We start from the raw sequence: 19,347 nt of genomic DNA on the forward strand, positions 1-19,347 counted from the left end.
AAACCAAATACGTATATAGCACTTAGTTCTTAGGGTGGTAGATTAGCACATTTATTTGGCTTAGAGATCAGTTGCAAAGTAGAAAAGTATGAAAATAAAGGACAAGTGGGAAATGGCCAGATGCAACCAGAGTCCAACAGTGAAAGTGTTTGCTTAATGGGGTAAATGTGTGTTTAACATGGTCTAGTTTCCCACAGCCTTTAAGGTGATTATATTCATATATTACTTAAGGTTAAAAATAATTACAAAAACCGCCAATTACTTTTGCACCAACCTAATAGTTCTCCCATTGACATTTTTTTTCTGAACTAAGTGATTAAACTGGTTTTTACTAAGTAATTTAGCAATAATTGAGAGTGAAGGGCCTATGCTACCACAGCAAAAAGGTATTGTAGAACCAAGTCACATTCATGGAGAACTATAAAATTATGATGGTCCTGAAATGTGCTCCTTTATTGCTTTCTTCCTCTTCTCTTGAACTCCCCTCCCCTGCCCTAGAGGCCTTCTGTACCCCAGTGTTTACAAGTGGCCCAGAGAAAAATGGGTTCAACCTTGGCTTCATCAAAAATATCCAGCAGGTGTTTGGAGACAAGAAGAAGTTCTGGTTAATACCTATTGGATCCAGGTAGGTAATTATTACCACTGAAAGAAGTTGATGCTGGACTGTGCCTTGAAGTAGCAGATTCAATTTTGAAGGTAGGATGCAGCACGTATCAGTCTATTGTAAAACTGTTCCCTAAACTTTTCATTTCTAAGTTAGTAAAGACAAATCAGGAGGTGAAGCTATGATAGAATAAACATTCTCATGCTTTATGGCAGTGTAAACTGCTACCCCTCTTTTATAAATAATTTGGTAATATATATCAAAAAACATGTAAGAGTCTACATGTTCATTGTCTCAGTAATTCCATTTCTGAGAATCTATTATAAACACAAAGACAAAGTAAGCACAACAATGTTTCTTATAGCATTATTTCCAGCCAATAATTAGGAAACAACCTAAACATCCTAAACAATATGTATATGTAAAATACAGTCAAAAGTAATGGTTTTAAACACTGTGTCATAGTAAGGATAACTGCTTACTATATGTTAAGTGGAAAATGTAGAATTCAAAATGGTATGTACACTGTAATTAAAAAATATTTACAAATATATACAGAAGAAAAACAGGTGAATTATACCCCAAAATACTATAAGTGGCAAGGGCCACAGTCTTAGAAATTATTTTTCTTTCCATTTTTCATATTTTGGGGTGAAATGTTTTTATTACTTTGATGAAGGAAAAAATTAAAAAAACAAGAACAAAGACTGCTTTAGAGGCTATAGGTCATTCTTAGAAGCACACCAGGAATGATGGGAAAGTACTAAAGGAGGATGAGCTTGTGTCCTGAGTGAGTTCGTGAACCAGCATAAACTCCCATCAAGTAAACTAGCTCTGGAGCAGGCCTTACTGGTAGCCTTCCTGCAGCCCTGTAACATTCACTCCTCAGACAGGTATGCATTTGTTTGCTCACTTCTCTGAGGAAACTTTGTTGGTGGTGATTAAGGAAAATCTTCTCCCCTCCACTCATTGCCCTGATGGTTCCTCTGAACCAGTTAGTGTTTCACAAGGTCATTTATTTAAGATCTGTGGTATGTGTTACTACCCTAGCTATAAATCACAAGACAAAAGTGTGTCCATGAGCAATGGTGGTTAATAACTGTTACCAGCAATTATTTGCACCGCACGTGTGCACATGAATACACACATACTATCACTACTAAAAAGGGAAGTCTAAAATGAGTCTTCTCTGGAATAAGAACAAAAGCAAAAAATCAAAGCCCATTCACTTATATCAGTATTCTTACATCCTATGGAGAGAACTATTAACAGGATCTGTCAAATTTCAATTAACTACATTTGTGAACAGGAGAAAAGGCATAGGTAATATCAAATGGATAATCCAGAAGTCACTCAGATATAAATTGGGAATGCATTCAGATGTGTAGACTCAACTCTTCAAACTGTTACCCACTTTAGCCAGGGCCAGAGATTAACAAGGGAGGTGGCCCTAAGGTTCCATAGATATCCATAAAGTGAGCCTCACATGTGAATAATTGCCCCCCAAATCTGCACTCTTTGGTAGGCCTCACTCTGGCTCTTCGCCCCAGCTCCTAATAACCTTTCTGCCAGATAAGCCAAATAGTGGGACACTAAAACATTATTCACAACTTATCTTCATTGTATTTAATGATTCTAAATCTGCTTATTTTTCTTGTATATTTTGAACCGAAAAAAATAAGATAATGGGACACAAATTGGGATCATGATCATTAAATGTTATCTATGAAGGTTGTTGTGCACACATGTTTTTGTTTGTAAGCAACTCTAACTTGTTTGTCATATGCCCAATCAACACTGATGCAGACAAACAAACAAGATCTGGAAACTAAATGATGCTATTGTAAGATCCTGTTCCACTATGGCTTTAGCCAATAAGCTGAATGATTTAAATTTTGCTAAGAACCCTCTTCCTATTTCTAGTAGGGTTATTACCCTCATAAAAAGTCCAGGTCAGCTGCAAGACCTCACTGCCTTCCTTTCCCCACCAGCCCCGGTGATGGACACTCCTTCCCTATGAGGTGTATGAATGAGTCACAGAACCCACTGCTAGCAAATGAAGAGCCCTGGGAAGACAATGATGATGACAACCGAGGTTAGTAGGCGATAAGGAATTCTTTTCTCCACCCAGTAGACCAAGCACTAATAAAGACAATCTTAACACAACCAGTATAGTGTAGTGAGAAAATAGTGTCCAGGAAGATTGTATAACATGTCAACTACATAAGTGCCCTCTGGATGGAGAAGGGCAAGTATGGCCATATTTGTTTAGCAAATATCGGTGGCTTAGGTAGGGTTAGATGACAGCTTGGGAGGTTCATTACCAGCTTTGTGATACCATGATTTATAACCAATCAGATAAATCAGAAAATATAATAAACAGTGCCGTGCATTTTTGTAAATAATTCTGCCAGTTGGCCAGTGATCGTCCTTTGCTTGAGTTAATTCAATCACTGGGCAACAGCTTACCTTTCTCTACCCTGATTCATTCACATTGGTTACATTTTCTCTAAAATCTCATCCCCTTTCCCTTTTAGAGTGGTTTAAATGCATGAGAAAAAGAAAAGATTGTATGTACGGGCAAGCCTAACTGCATGTAGTCTACTTTTCTGAAAGGCAGAGGGGTGAAGGAAAGATCAGGAAGCAGAAGTTTGTCCTTCCACCTTTCTCCCACTGGTTATTGGGTCATCTTGAGATGTTTCTATGAAGAGCTAAATGTTAAGTTCTCATGTCATGTACCCCCATTGCCACCTATCCTTTGTCTCCAAGTAATGCTATGCTTACTACTGCACCTCCAAATGTGTTTATGTTGCTAATAACAGGCATCAGAGAGTAACTGTTAGTGGCTCACCCTGATAATGCAGTAGCTGACAGAAATGTTGAGTGGGAACTTGTACTAGTTATCACAAACTGTACCCAGGGTGAACGAGGCTCACTGAGGTGGGGAGCACGGATGGGAAACAAGCCTCTCTAAATGTTCACCTACTTACATTATCTAGGCCCAGATTCTGTACTTGGAAGTCCAGTGTTAGAGTGAGTCATGTCGATAAGACTAAGGAAGACAAAACAGTCTCAAATCCATAATTACAAAAGGAAAAAAGTTACAAAGAACTTGTAACATGAGCAACTCCTTTACCTTCTCCTGCTGACTTTTTATTGAAAAACGGACTGCATTTTCACTTACCTTCCTTCAGCTGTGAGTCTTTCTGAACAGACTTTAATGTGTTCTGCTTGCCTACACCAGGCTCAGATACAAACAGCTTTGTTTCCATTGTGGAGATATTTTAAACCAGGGTAAGACCCTATGAGTCACAAAAGAGTCATATACCATGTTATAGTTTACAAAGTACTTTCATATACTTTTTTACATATCCATTGTGACTCCCAACTGTCAGGTTCAGTATGCATTATTATTAACACCATCCCCACTTTATAACTAAGGAAACTGAGATTTGAAAATGTTAAATAACTTATTCAAGATCACATTCCAAGAAATAAGCAGAACTTGAATTTAAAGTAAGGCATCCTGATTCCAAATCCTGGATTCTTTCCAATGTAACTCTATGTCTGTACAGTGTTGTGACTGGATGCCATCTTGTTATTTGATGCATTCAACTGCTTCTTATAATTGTAAAATCACAGACTATAATAAGCTGCCTTTAGCTTTAGCAAAACCACTGCACCATACCACATATACTGTATTTCCCTGAAAATGTGTTTCCCTGAAAATAAGATCTAACCAGAAAAGCCCTAGCATGATTTTTCAGGATGACATCCCCTGAACATAAGTCCTAACATGTCTTTTGGAGCAAAAATTTATATAAGATTTGGTTTTATTTTCGGGGAAACACAGTATGAGGATTTTCTTAAGTCCATTGGAAGAGATTCCACAACCCTCCTTGTCACCCATTCCTGTATCTAACAAGTTTAACAATTAGAAAACTGTACTTTTCTCCAACACAAGTTCTTGTGCTCCACTATTTGTCCAGTTGATTCTGTGTTGTCTTCAGTTGCCCCAATTTTCTGTATATACAGTTATATACAGTCATATACAGTTAGTCCTTTCACTTTTAGAATCTTAGATTCCTGGGAAGGTGCTGTAGTTAAAATGACTTAATTTCTATTAGGAATTATATCAAGGTTTGATTCTTAGCCCAAAGTATAATATTTAGTTTACTATAAATGATGTACTTGTACATTGTGTAATGCAAAACATTCTCAAATGTACATAAATTGATAGAATTTGTTAAAACATTCAGGAGCTATATAAAGGCTTTATTGTCTTTCAAATGCCTGCTGTATTTCAGTACAGCAACAGACTAGGTAAAGACACATCTTTATGAAGTCAAGAGATTTAAATAGGCTTCTCTGATGAAATTTTTACAAATATAGTCTTTAATTCATGTATAAATGCATTAAAATGTGCAAATTAAAGTGACAGATCAGTGTATTCTGAGGAGATTTTAACAGGCACCTTTTAAAAGAGTTTTCAGAGGAACGATTGAAGATGGCAGAGCAGATAAACACTATGGTTGCCTCATTCCATGAACACATGGAAATTACAACTAAATTATAGAGCAGACAACCTGGAGAACCATCTGAAATCTAGCTGAACAGAAGTTTTATAAGTAAGGATATAAAGAAGAAGCCACATTGAAACTGGTAGAAGGGGCAGAGATGCAAAATGGGCAGCCCCAAACCTCCATGTGGTGGATGAAAACTGGGAGGGATAGTTCAGCCACAAGGGTTGCCTTCGGAGGGCGAGGGACCCCAGCTCCACTCCAGGCTCCCCAGCTGGGAGTACTAGTTCTGGGAAGAGGAGCCCCCACAACATCTGTGAAAAACAGTGAGTATTCTGACTGACCAGCTGGGACTGAAGATGGCAGAAAACCCAGACGTCCTCTTAAATGGCCCGTGCACAGACTCACTCACAGGTACTCACCTTGAGCTTCAGTGGGGGGCCGATGACTCAGGGGGTGTTGGAGACAAACAGGGAGCAGGCTGAGATGTGTTGCTGCAGGGCGAGGACTGGATGACAGTCGTCATTTTCCAACCACTGTGTGGAGTCCTCTGCTCAGGCAGCCAACAGACCGGTGCCATCTTTCCTCTGTTGAGCCTGCCCCTTACACTTATGGCCAAATCTGAATCTGATTGGCCTGGTGAGCTCTGCAGCTCCATCCTGCTGACTCACTGGAACCCTGCCCCACCCAACTCCATACTGCACAAGGCTTTATCAGCAGCTGAACCTTATAGGAGCTGGCAGGTGGCAGCAGGCCACAGGGTCTCCTGGCTCTTTGCAGAGCTACCCCAGACCCAGTACTGGTGGCAAATGTCCTCGGTTTGCAGTGTGGCCTCTCCCACCTGCCTCCAGGTCTAGCACAGGGAGTGACCAACCATGGATTGCTTTGTAGCTCCTACCAGGTAGTCCCTGGCCAGTCACTGGCAGTGGGTGACCTGAGCCTGCAACCAGAGCCCCTCCCAAAAAGCCCCACAACCAACACACTTGGAGGTTGGCTTCAGACCACAGCAGAGCACCACCCAGTTAGCCTCACAAGTGGCACACCCAAAGGGCAGTCTCAACAGGCACCAGAGCCTGCTGGGGTGAATCCCACTCAGTGGGGTAAGCCCCCTGCACAGCAGCCCATAAGCTGTGGACGTGGCTAAACCCCATAGCCAGTCAGTCTGAGGGTCAGTCCCACCGATTGACATGCCAACAGCAATCAAGACTCAACTATAACAGGAGGGCACACACAACATAGACAAGGGACACTCTTGGAGCACCTGGTGCAGGTGACCAGGGCGACTGTGCCACTGGGCCCCACAGGACACATACTACATAAAGCCACCTGGCCAAGACTGGGAGACATAGCAGATCTACCTAATACATAGAAACAAACACAGAGGGGTAGCCAAAATGAGGAAACAAAGAAATACATCCCAAATGAAAGAACAAGAGAAAACTCCAGAAAAAGAACTAAATGAAATGGAGGCAAGTAACCTACCAGATACAGAATTCAAAACACTGGTTATAAGGATGCTCAAGGAACTTAGTGAGGACTTCAACAAAGAAATAGCAGCATAAAAAAGGATATAGAAACCATAAAACTGAACCAGTCAGAAGTGAAGAATACAATAACTGAAATGAAGAATGAACTAGAAGGAATCACTAGCATATTAGATAAAATAGAGGATCGAATCATCGATTTGGAAGACAAGGTAGCAGAAAACACCCAATCAGAACAGCAAAAGGAAAAAAGAATTTAAAAAATGAGGATAGTTTAAGAGACCTCTGGGACAACACCAAGTGTAACAACATTCACATCATAGGGGTACCAGGAGAAGAGAGAAAGCAAGGGATTGAGAACCTATTTGAAGAAATAATGACTGAAAACTTTCCTAACCTAGTGAAGGAAATAGACATACAAGTCCAGGAAATGCAGAATCCCAAACAAAATGAACCCAAACAGGCCCACACCTAGACACATTATAATTAGAATGGCAAAGGTGAAGGACAAAGAGAAAATTCTAAAAGCAGCAAGAGAAAGGCAACTAGTAACTTATAGCATAGATTGTCAGCTGATTTCTCAACAGAAACTTTGCAGGCCAGAAGGGATTGGCACAAAATATTCAATGTGATGAAAAGCAAGGACCTACAACCATGACTACTCTACTCAGCAAAGCTATCATTTCGAATTGAAGGACAGATAAAGAGCTTCCCACACAAGAAAAGCTAAAGGAGTTCATCAACCAGTATTACAAGGAATCTTAGAGGGACTTCTTGAAGAAGAAGAAGAAAAAGAAGAGGAAGAGGAAGAGATAGAAGAAGGAGAAGAAGAAAAGATAAAAATGTGAATAACAAAATGGCAATAGTTACATATCTATCAACAATTACTTTAAATGTAAATGGATCAACTGCTCCAATCGAAAAACAGGGTGGCTGAATGGATAAGAAAACAAGACCCTTATAAATGCTGCCTACAAGAGACGCACTTCAGATCAAAAGACTGAAAGTAAAGGGATGGAAAAAGTTACTTCATGAAAATGGAAACAAAACAAAACAAAAAAAGCTGGGGTAGCAATGCTTATACCAGACAAAACAGACTTTAAAACAAAGGCTGTAACAAGAGACAAAGAAGGACACATAATCCCACTTCTGTGTATTTATCTGAAGAAACCCAAAACGCTACTTCAAGGGGACGTGTGCATCCATATGTTCACTGCAGCATTGTTTACAGTGGCCAAGATGTGGAGGCAGCCTGGGTGTCCCTGAATGGATGAATGGATAAAGAGGAGGTGGTACATATATATGATGGAATATTACACAGCCATAAAAAGGAATGAAATTTTGGGCAGGCCTGTTGGCTCAGTTGGTTAGAGCACAGTGCTCATAGCACCAGGGTCGCTGGTTCGATTCCTGCGTGGGCCAGTGAGCTGCGCCCTTCACAACTAGATTGAAAGTGACAACTTGACCTGGAGCTGATGGGTCCTGGAAAAGTACACTGTTGTTCCCTAATATTCCCCAATAAAAATTTAAAAATAAATAAATAAAATAAACTTAAAAATATTGAAAAGAATGAATTCTTGCCATCTTCAACATTGATGCACCTAGAAGGTATTGTGCTGAGAGCAGTGTCAGACAAAGACAAATGTCAGTTGATTTCACCTATATGTGGAATCTAAAGAATGAAATAAACAAGCAAACAAAACAGAAACAAGGTCATAGATACAGAGAACATGTTTTTAAAAAAGATTTTATTGGGGAAGGGGAACAGGACTTTATTGGGGAACAGTGTGTACTTCCAGGCCTTTTTTCCAAGTCAAGTTGTTGTCCTTTCAATCTTGGTTGTGGAGGGTGCCGTTCAGCTTCAAGTTGTTGTCTTTTCAGTCTTAGTTGTGGAGGGCGCAGCTCAGCTCCAGGTCCACTTGCCATTTTCAATCTAATTGCAGGGGGTGCAGCCCACCATCCCTTGCGGGATTCCAGGAATTGAACTGGCAACCTTGTGGTTGAGAGGACGTGCTTCAACCAACTGAGCCATCTGGGAGCTCAGCAGCAGCTCAGCTCAAGGTGCCATGTTCCATCTTAGTTGCAGGGGGCACTGCGCACCATCCCTTGTGGGAGTCGAGGAATTGAACTGGCAACCTTGTGGTTGAGAGAGAGCCCACGCTCCAACCAACTGAGCCATTCGGGAGGCAGCTCAGCTCAAGGTGCCGTGTTCAATCTTAGTTGCAGGGGGCAGAGCCCACCATCCCTTGTGGGACTCGAGGAATTGAACTGTCAACCTTGTGGTTGAGAGCCTACTGGCCCATGTGGGAATCGAACCCGCAGCCTTTGGGGTCAGGAGCATGGAGCTCTAACCGCCTGAGCCATCGGGCGGGCCCCCAGAGAACATTTTGATGGTTGCCAGATGGGAGTGGGGTTGAGGGTGTGGTGGAAAAAGGTGAAGGGATTAAGAAGTACAAATTGGTAATTACAAAGTAGTCATGGGTATGTAAAGTAAAGCATAAGGGAATATAGTCAATAATACAGTAATAACTATGTGCCAGGTGGGTACTAGACTAGTCAGGGGGATCACTTCTTAAATTATATAAATGTCTAATCACTATGTTGTACACCTGAAATTAATATAAAATAATATTGAGTGTCAACGGTAATTGAAAAATTAAAACGGGGGAAGGGGCATAAGAGGTCCAAATCTCCAGGTATAAAACAAATAAGTCAGGAGCATGTAATGTACAGCACAGGGAATATAGTCAATAATATTGTGATAGCATGGGACGGTGTCAGGTGGTTGCTGGACTTATCATGGTGATCGCTTCTTTAGGTCTATAAATGTTGAACAACTATGGTGTGCCCCTGAAAGTAACATAATATTGTATGTTAGCTATATTTTCTAATAAAACTCTTTAAAAAGAGTTTTGAGAGACTTAGGGCTACAGTTAAGCTTTTTGAAGAAATGATGCAGAGATATGTGTTCTATTACTCATTACAAATTTTCCTGTAGCATGTATTACAGCATTAGAGATTGCAATATATGTCTTACTGCTCTATTCAAAATTGGGATCCATTTCTTCAAAATTGGATAGGTAGCATCTATGGCCCTGCCTGTCATAAATGTCATGACTAATAATGTGGTTGTGATTGTTGTTTTGATTTTTAAATGCAAACTGCTATAAGACTTTGAGTCTGCCTGTATGTGAAACCCACAGAGAACCCCTTCAGCCTTCTGGGAAGAAATTCTAGCTCCTTAATATTTTCTTAAAGAGATGATTTCTCAATAATCTTTTTAGCTTTATGGCTCTGGTGCTTTTTGAATGCTCTCTGTCCTTTTATTGTTTCAGCAGGTAACAAAGCCTGTGCCATTTCCCAACCATCACCCCGTTCAGATTAGTTGCTGAACTATTTGATCATGCATATTTATTTAAGATACAGCATCACTGGAACTCAGAGAAGGTAGTCAGAGTCAATATTCTCTAGGCAGTGAACTTAACAGAGACATTGATAAAGACTGCAACAGCAGAGCAAAGTCTTTGTCCAACTGAAAGGGAGTAATTTTTGTCAGGACCACTGATTGAATAATGATATTAGCTAGCTTCAGAGATGTTTCCATCCAGAAACATTTGATGATAAATAGAAATACAGCCTACCTGTTAGGAAAATTTACTCTGCACGATCTTACCAAAGAGTTGTGAGATGTTTCTTTCCATACTGACCCAAATAAGCAACTTCAAGTGACCTGCAGTTCTCATGTTGGGGTTCTTCCACAGAGAAGCCCAAATTGAACTATGTAATAATGTATATTATGATTGGCCAGACATTTGCCCTAGCTCTAAAGGAAGCAAGTCCCCTGCACTCTGGATGGTACTCATAAAGCTTCTTAAAAGTCTAGACTTAACACTGATAGAGGTCAGAGAAAACTGCCAGAGTTTATAGGGAACTTCCCAGATCACCCTGTTATCTAGAATGAACCTAAACTTGTGGGGACAGAGCCCCAGAGAGCAGTTTCCAGGCTCTCGGCCTCACATAGAAAGGTGCTGGCTCAGGTAGTAAATGGCCATCAACTGTGATTGGATGGCCATCAGCTGTGACTAGTTGTCCGTCAGTTGTAACCAGTGAGCCACTGGCCACTAACATAACTGCTGTGGCTGAGCTAGCAGAAAAATGGGGGCTAGCAAGAGGATGGTGGCTGAACCTGCAAGCGCAGATTGCAGCTAGCAAGTGGGGTTGATTGGTTGGCAAAAAAGTGGACAGCAGGTTGTGGATTGTGTGACTCCTGCTTCCTTATGTCTCCAACCCAGCCGCCAGCAAGAATATAGTGGTATGACTCCCCTACCTATGGCTCCGTGGGTGTTCCTTTTTGGCCTCACCATATCCTGCGTTCTGGTGCGGGGAGCAGGAGCTGAGACCCGCCTGACATCCTGCATGACACTCATAGTAATCTGCTTCTAAATATTTCCCAGCCCAGACCAACAGATTGGAGTCTTCAAAAAATACTGCCACACATCTATTTTGTGGCTATCTAGCATGAACTGAACTCAGTTTTGGCTTTGATATAAGTACCAAGGTTAGCATCTGGTAATTGTAACTATAGGACCTCTATCCATTAGGCTTAGTTCTTTTATTTCCCAGTAAAAAAGGTGGAGCCAGTTCCTTTCCTCCTTATCACCCAGATCTTCCTTCCATCAATCTCTTCTCTTAAACTGTCTTCCTATTTTAAGAATCAAGTAGGCAGCTCCAGGTTAGGATCAAGTTGTAGGTACAGAATAATTATGCACAACCCATTCCAGTTACTCTATATCAATGCACTATGACAAGAACAACATTTTTAAAAGAATTCAGCAGAAAAAGAACTGAGCTTTCCTTAACTAAACAAAATCACTCTCTAGCTAATGAAACTGAAAATCAACTCTTCCATTTATTTTTATAATTTTAGTAAAGTATATCTCTGGAGGGACATTTTTGTCAAGTGAAAAAAATCTCTGTAATACAAAAACAAAAATGTGCTTGAAATTGGTAATATAACCTCTGGAGTTAATGATAACCAGGGATTCGAAGAATTAATCTCCTTCTTGTCAAATTCTGGACACTTATCCATAAAAAATATTGACTTCAGACTCAAGCATATAATGGGTTTTATATATAGCATAATTTTCCTACTCATGCATGGGGCAAAATGCAAAACATTTTGTATGAAACCATTACTAACTGCTCAAAGTAGAAGAGGTTTCTGATTTATTTTCAATCTGGTAGTTTCTGCTGCTGTGATAAATAATCCATTAGGAAAAATAATGCAAGAAATAAACTACTATTTTTGAGAGCATATTAAAGGTATGACATTGGATCCATAAGGGGTGTTATGAATTATTGTTTCTGAATTCAAGGGTCTTGCATTTATTTGGAGAGATAAGACACTTACTTGAAAAGTTGCCTAACAAAACACAGTATGGGACACGTTCTTGTCCAAATAAATAGAACCATACGTTTTGTGCTATAAGAATTCAAATGAGAGTGTGATTCCTGTGGGCTAGAATAGTGAGGAAAGACTTTACAGTGGAGGTAGAATTTGGGTCTAAAAGATTAGATAGGATTCAGATTGGTGGCAAGGAATGAAGAGGGAGAAGGTACAAGGAAAGTGACGAGACCCCAAGCTAAGTGATGAAGTAACCTGGCTCCAACAGAGTTTGGATGGTAAGGGATTGGATAGGAACTCCTTGCAGTCAAAGACCTTTTCACCTTCATTTCATTATTCTCTGATACCCTAGTAAAATAAGGTCGCATATAGGTGACTGTTTAATTCCAAGGGTACAATTAACATTTGTTGAATGACTCTTATGTGCCAGGTGATTAACAGGCATTGTCACATTTAAGTCATAATCACTTTCTGAGTTGTAAATATTAAATAACACCATTTTATAGATGAGGAAACTCAAGCACAGAGAAACTCAAAGGCACAGAGCTAGTAAGTGACAGAATCTGGCTCCAAAGTCCAAACCCTTAACCACCCCGTGTCTCTCCTTCGCTCCTATTTACTTTTCAGTTTATAAACCTTTTTAAGGTCCACTTGAAAAGAAATTATTGGATTGCAGGTCAGAGTCCAGTCAAGATGGTGGAGTAGATAAACACCACATTAAAATTACAACAGCTTGGTGGGAATGCAGACTGGTGCAGCCACTATGGAAGGCAGTGTGGAGGTTCCTCAAAAAATTACAAATAGAATTACCATATGACCCAGCAATCCCTCTCCTGGGTATCTACCCAAAGAATTTGAAATCATTTATACATAAAGACACGTGTGCTCCAATGTTCATTGCAGCTTTGTTTATGGTGGCCAAGACATGGAAACAACCAAAATGTCCTTCGATAGATGAATGGATAAAGAAGTTGTGGTATATATACACAATGGAATACTATTCGGCATTAAGGAAAGATGATATAGGAACATTTGTGACAACATGGATGGATCTTGAGAGTATAATGCTAAGCGAAATAAGTCAGACAGAAAAAGCAGAGAACCCTATGATTTCACTGATATGTGGTATATAAACCAAAAACAAGACAAACAAATGAGAAACAAAAACTCATAGACACTGACAATACTTTAGTGGTTACCAGAGGGTAAGGAGGGTGGGGGGAGGGAGATGAGGGTAAGGGGGATCAAACATATGGTGATGGAAGGAGAACTGACTCTGGGTGGTGAACACACAATGGGATTTATAGATGATGTAATACAAAATTGTACACCTGAAATTATGTAATTTCATTAACAATTGTCACCCCAATAAATAAAGTAAAAAAAAAATTACAACAGCTGGGGCGGCTGGATGGCTCAGTTGGTTAGAGTGTGAGCTGTGAACAACAGGGTTGCCAGTTCAATTCCCACATGGGGCAGTGAGCTGCGCCCTCCACAACTAGACTGAAGACAATGAGCTGCCGCTGAGCTTCCAAAGGGGCGGCCACGTGGCTCAGTTGGTTAGAGTGCAAACTCTAAACAAGGTTGCCGGTTCAATTCCCGCATGGGATGGTGGGCTGTGCCCCCTGCAACTAAAGATTGAAAACAGTGACTGGATTTGGAGCTCAGCTGTGCCTTCCATAACTAGATTGAAAGACAGCAACTTGGAGCTGATGGTCCCTGGAGAAAAACACTGTTCCCCAATAAAATTTAAAAAACAAAATAACTCAACTGGCAAAACTCATAGTCTCAACTGGTAAAACTCAGTCTTTAGAAATAAATAAATAAAATTACAACAGCTAAATTATAGAACAATCAATCTGTAGAACCATGTGAAATCTATCTGAACAGAAATTATATAACTAAAAATATAAAGAAGCCATGAGGGGTAAAGAGGGGTAGAGACATGAAATGGCCTGGTCCCACACCAACACCCACGGGTGGAGGTTAAAAATCATGAGAGCTCTCAGCTGTGGAGGTTCCTACTGAGGAGTCAGGGGTCCCAGCTCCACACTGAGCTCCCTGGCCCGGAGCCCCAGTGCCGAGAAGAGGAGCCCCCACAACATCTGGCTGTGAAAATCAGTGGGGATTCTGTCCATACAGAGAGCTTCTGTAGACCCAGGCTCTTCAAGGGCCTGCAAACAGACTTCTCACTCCCAGGCACTCACGTTGGGCTCCAGCACAGTGATGGCTCTGGAAGTGCAAGATGTACATGGAGAGACTAACTTGAGTGGCCTCAGGGCAAGAGCTGGAGGGACAGCTGCCATTGTCCCTGTGTTGAGCCTTTATCCCCTGCAGCCTGTGCCTGCAGGTGCCATCTTTCCTGTGTTGAGCCCTTCCCCACACAGCCAAATCTGAATCTGATTGGTCTGGTGAGCTCCACTCGCTCCACCTTGGTGACTCACTGGGACCCCACCCCACCCAGCTCACACACCACCTGAAGCATGTTGGGTAGCAGGCAGTGGGCCTCAGCTCCTGCACTGCCAGAGGTATATTTCGGGGCAGGCACCTGGCATTGGCCCATGTTGCAGTGTTCCATGGATAATTCTCACGGTCAGCAGGACCCAGATGGGCAACGGCTGACCTTGTTGTGCTCTGAGCCTTTTGCTGAGTGGCCCCCAGCCTGGTACTAATGGCAGCTGGCCTCAGATCTCAGCGTGGCCTCTCCCACACGTTTCCAGACCCAGCACAGGCAGTGACCAACTGTGGCTCACTTTGTAGCTCCTATCAGCTGGCCCCCAGCTGGTCACAGGCAGTGGCTGACTTGGGCCTGCATAGGAGCACCTACCAACAGGCTCCAGAACCTATGCACATGGAGACTGGCTTCAACCACAGCAGAGCACCACCCAATTAGCCCCACAAGCAGCACACACAAAGGGCGGTCTCAACAGGCACCAGAGCCCACTGGGGCAAATCCCTATCAGCAGGTTAAGCCCCCTCACAGTTACTCGTAGGCTGTGGTTGTGGCCAAACCCCACAGCCAGTCAGCCTGAGGGTCAGTTCCAGCCACTGACGTGCCAACGGCAATCAGGTCTCAACTACAACAGGAGGGCACACACAACCCATGCAAAGGACACGCTTACAGCACCCAGCTCTGGTGACCACGGAGATTGCACCACTGGGCCCCACAGCACACCTACTACATAAGGCCACTCTACTAAGACTGGGAGACACAGCAGCCCTACCTAATACATAGAAATAAACACAAGGAGGCAGCCAAAATGGGGAGACATAAAGGCAGATATCAACAGTAACACCCCAAATCTAAAGCAGAAACTGTAAGGGGCAACCACTGTCACCTTTTTAAAATTTCAAAGTGTCAAGTATGTTATTATGCAGGGTAATTTTGTTAGTAGCATATGATGTTGAGCCAGTGACTGGAAAAGAACTATGTCAGTGAATAAATACCCACCTATCCAAGAGAAAGGGACATTTGATCATTTTCACTTTTCAACCTTACAGATTATCCAGAAGGTTCATCATCTCTTGCGGTGGAAACGGAAACGTAGCAGTTTTCACATTTCCTGTATCTCTAAGACCAGGTTTGTACTCTGAGGGAGGCACATAGAATGCCACCTGTATCTGAAAGCATTCCTCTATAGAGACACGTGTACTCCAATGTTCATTGCAGCTTTGTTTACGGTGGCCAAGACATGGAAACAACCAAAATGTCCTTCAATAGATGAATGGATAAAGAAGTTGTGGTATAGATACACAATAGAATACTATTTGTCAGTAAGAAAAGATGATATAGGAACATTTGTGACAACATGGATGGATCTTGAGAGTATAATGCTAAGTGAAATAAGTCAGACAGACAAAGCAGAGAACCCTATGATTTCACTGATATGTGGTATAGAAACCAAAAAGAACAAGACAAACAAATGAGAAAGAAAAACTCATAGACACAGACAATAATTTAGTGGTTACCAGAGGGTAAGGGGGTGGGGGGTGGGTGATGAGGGTAAAGGGGATCAAATATATGGTGATGGAAGGAGAACTGACTCTGGGTGGTGAACACACAATGGGATTTATAGACGATGTAATACAGAATTGTACACCTGAAATTTATGTAAATTTACTAACAATTGTCACCCCAATAAATTTAATAATAATAATAAAAAAGAATGCCACCTGTACTGTTAAGAGGTGGTCTTGGGAGAAGTACCAGGAAAGGAGGAGTTCTCACCCTGGTGAATAAGATGGTTAAATTCTTCACTCTTGTATTAGTCATATAAGCACAAGTTCTAGACATCATTTCCTGTGTAATGTGCTGAAAAAGATGCCTCTATTCCCTGCAAACTCCCACTATTCACTTGGCCCAAAAGACACCCAGAAACAGCCATCAATAGACAACTAGATAAAGATAAAGAAGATGTGGTACATTTATACAATGGGTTATTACTCGGCTATAAAACTGAATGAAATCTTACCTTTTATGATAACGTAGATGGACCTAGAGAGTACTGTGCTCCCTGAAATAAGTCAAAGACAAATACCATATGATCTCACTTATATGTGGACTCTAAAGAACAAAATAAACGAACAAAGAAAACAAAAACAGATTCATAAATAGAGAACAAACTGATGGTTAGTAGATTGGAGAGGTGTTGGGGGGCAGGGTGGAAAAGGTGAAAGGATTAAGAAGTACAAAATGGTCATGGGATGTAAAGTACAGCACAGGGAATACAGTCATTGATATTGTAATAACTATGTATGGTGCCAGGTGGGTACTAGACTAATTGGGGGATCACTGCATAAATTATATAAATGTCTAACCACTGTGCTGTACACCTGTAACTAATATAAAATAATATAGAATGTCAGCTGTAATTGAAAAAAAATCTTTTTAACTAGAATTCAAAATTGCACAATTTCAAAGCTTATGCTATTTGCATGTAAATTTAAAAAAGAACAGTTTTGTGTTATCAAATTACTATATATTTAGTGGAGGAAATGTGGGAAATACAAGTAGAAAGTAGAGAAAATGAAAATAAATTACCCATGAATGCACCACTTACAATTTAGTGTATTTCCTCAGGCTTTTTGTTGCAGATACAATTTCTGGGTTAAAAATAATTACAACATTGTATATATAATTTTGCATCCTGCCTTTATTACTTAACATATTTTTAATGCTGACACACAGAAATGTAATTTTAACAGTTGCATGTTATTGTCAATGGATGTCACCATGTAGATATTTACAATTGTTCAGCTCACCTGTGAATTGCTTCTTTTTATTCCCAGGACCCTCTATCTCCCATGAAGCTTACAGAGTTCAATGTTGGGAACCATTGTAATCTTCAAAATAAGACACCATCGCGGATTGAATGCTTCACAATTTGAAAGCATCCCATCAAATATTTGTGCTGATACATGTTTCAGGACTTTACAAGTCACTGAATTTACTGACTGAACTCATCAGTCTGGTAGCACTGAATTCAGTCCAGTCTTCCTCTCTTTCTTTCTTCATTTCCCCTTCCCCAATCTGTGAAAGCCTATCTTTTCAGAGGCTCTCTGGGAACACTGTTAATCCTATCTATAGGGTCTTTGTGGCATCGAGGGGACTCAGACTACATTTGTGTGCATAAGCATATTTACACAAAATCCTGCTGTGGCGTTGTGAAAATCAAGGTTAAAAAATCTGAGGTTTTTATTCAATTATGTTTCTTCCCTAATAGCAATTTAAATATCTGCTGAGCTGTGAACGATGTCCCTATCTCAAGTACCTAAAATTCAAGAGGGAGATTCAGTACACTGTGATGAAGGTCCTCCAATTGGGAATTGAACAGCAATGTAAATGGGAAACCTGTTCGCTGTGATTCCTGAAAGTTCCACACCTGATAGGGAAGATCAGATCAGATTTCCACTTTATTAAATATAACAGTTGGTGTTTTCAAGACTTCTGGTGGCAGCCTGTGGTAATAGTCTCTAATTACTTTTATTCTTTTTTCTGCTACCTAGCTTTATTTTAGCCTTTATGAATTACTGTTTTGATGAAAGAAAAACTACCAGCCTAAGTTATGAACCACAGATTTTATTAAAGGGTTTAAGGATGATATTCAGGTTTAATTACAATACTGTTCATAAGGGTAAAGTTTCCCAGTTCAAATTGGCCTAAGGATTAGCACGAAACATCTGTTTTCACAGCAGGGGTTAGTGTACAGATAGTGATAACCTAATACTAATATGCCAATCCTTTTTTTCTTTTTTTTTAGTTTCAGTGGTAGCTCAGCCATTATTAAGATAGTTTACATCCATTTATTTATAATTGGCCTTTCTTGTAGTCCTAGTGCCTGAATCAGTGAGTATGGACACTAATGCTGCTTCTTTATAATAATCACATGTAAGAGTATTGATGGTTTTCCTTTCTCAGCGAGCTGTTGACAATAGAAGTCCCAACTCCTACAGAGATCAGTGACGGGTTACAGGCATCTTGCAGATATCACATAGTTGAGCTCCTAGAGGGATATTAGGTTTACTAAATGATTCCCCCTAAAATGTTTTTAAGTAGAAAAGAACTGCCTGCCACAAACAATGCAGTGTCCGGACTCCAGTGGAGCTGAGAAAGTGAGAGGTCCAGGTACTTAAAGCAACAAAACACCTGTTCACTTGGATCCTCTAGGTAATTTTGGTCAAGGTAAGACTTTTAGCGTAAATTAAATGGATTGTGGCCAGCATTTCCATTTGAGACAATACTAGACATGACTAAATCTTTCAGGGTTTCTCAAACTCAAATGCCAGGAGGCCATCCACATGGTCTTACCATGGACAACACTTGCTTCCTATTCATATCCAAGTGCACCTTTCTCTAAAGTTAGGGCCATTACTCCACAGCCAGTGGCCTCAAAGCAATCTTTCCTTCCTGAAAGCTGCTAAGTATAATTCAAAGTCAGAAAGGAGTGAACTTCTTTGATGCACAGAAATCAGGTCATAAAAGACAGTGTCAGGAGACTACAAGGAAGCTCCAGAAGGGCTGTCTTCAAAAGGCCAAATCAATCAGTGTTTTACCTGCAGGCTTCATGAAATAAAAACACCTTATTCCTCTCTCAGCACCTTGATCTCACTACTTCGTAGGCTCTGATACTATTCATAGACTATGGAACCTTGACTACTATACATAATCACCCCAATTGGTTGCCTATTGATGAAGGAGACAGAGGTTTGTTTGAGAATTAACTCTGGCTTCTGTGCTTGCTTTTCCTTGGGACCCTGTCCAGTAATCTCTGTGGGATCTTGTTCCCCAATCTTTGGTACTCATCTTCCCCATTTGCATAACGGAGACACTCATTG

General features: G+C 40.8%; 1 protein-coding gene across 2 annotated transcripts in view; it reads left to right on the forward strand.

Moving 5' to 3' along the window:
- The window catches only part of ZDHHC15 (zDHHC palmitoyltransferase 15), a 70,244-nt gene extending 52,290 nt beyond the window's left edge, over positions 1–17,954 (forward strand). For both annotated transcript variants that reach the window (XM_081041936.1, XM_081041935.1), the window contains 4 exons: positions 499–625; positions 2,596–2,699; positions 15,514–15,593; positions 17,302–17,954. In XM_081041936.1, coding sequence (XP_080898062.1) covers positions 499–625; positions 2,596–2,699; positions 15,514–15,560 — 278 coding nt within the window. In that variant the 3' untranslated portion in view covers positions 15,561–15,593; positions 17,302–17,954. The remainder of the gene's footprint in view (positions 1–498; positions 626–2,595; positions 2,700–15,513; positions 15,594–17,301) is intronic.
- Positions 17,955–19,347: the final 1,393 nt, after the last annotated feature.

This window comes from Rhinolophus hipposideros, assembly GCF_964194185.1.
Source record: "Rhinolophus hipposideros genome assembly, chromosome: X".
NCBI classification, from domain to species: Eukaryota; Metazoa; Chordata; class Mammalia; order Chiroptera; family Rhinolophidae; genus Rhinolophus; species Rhinolophus hipposideros.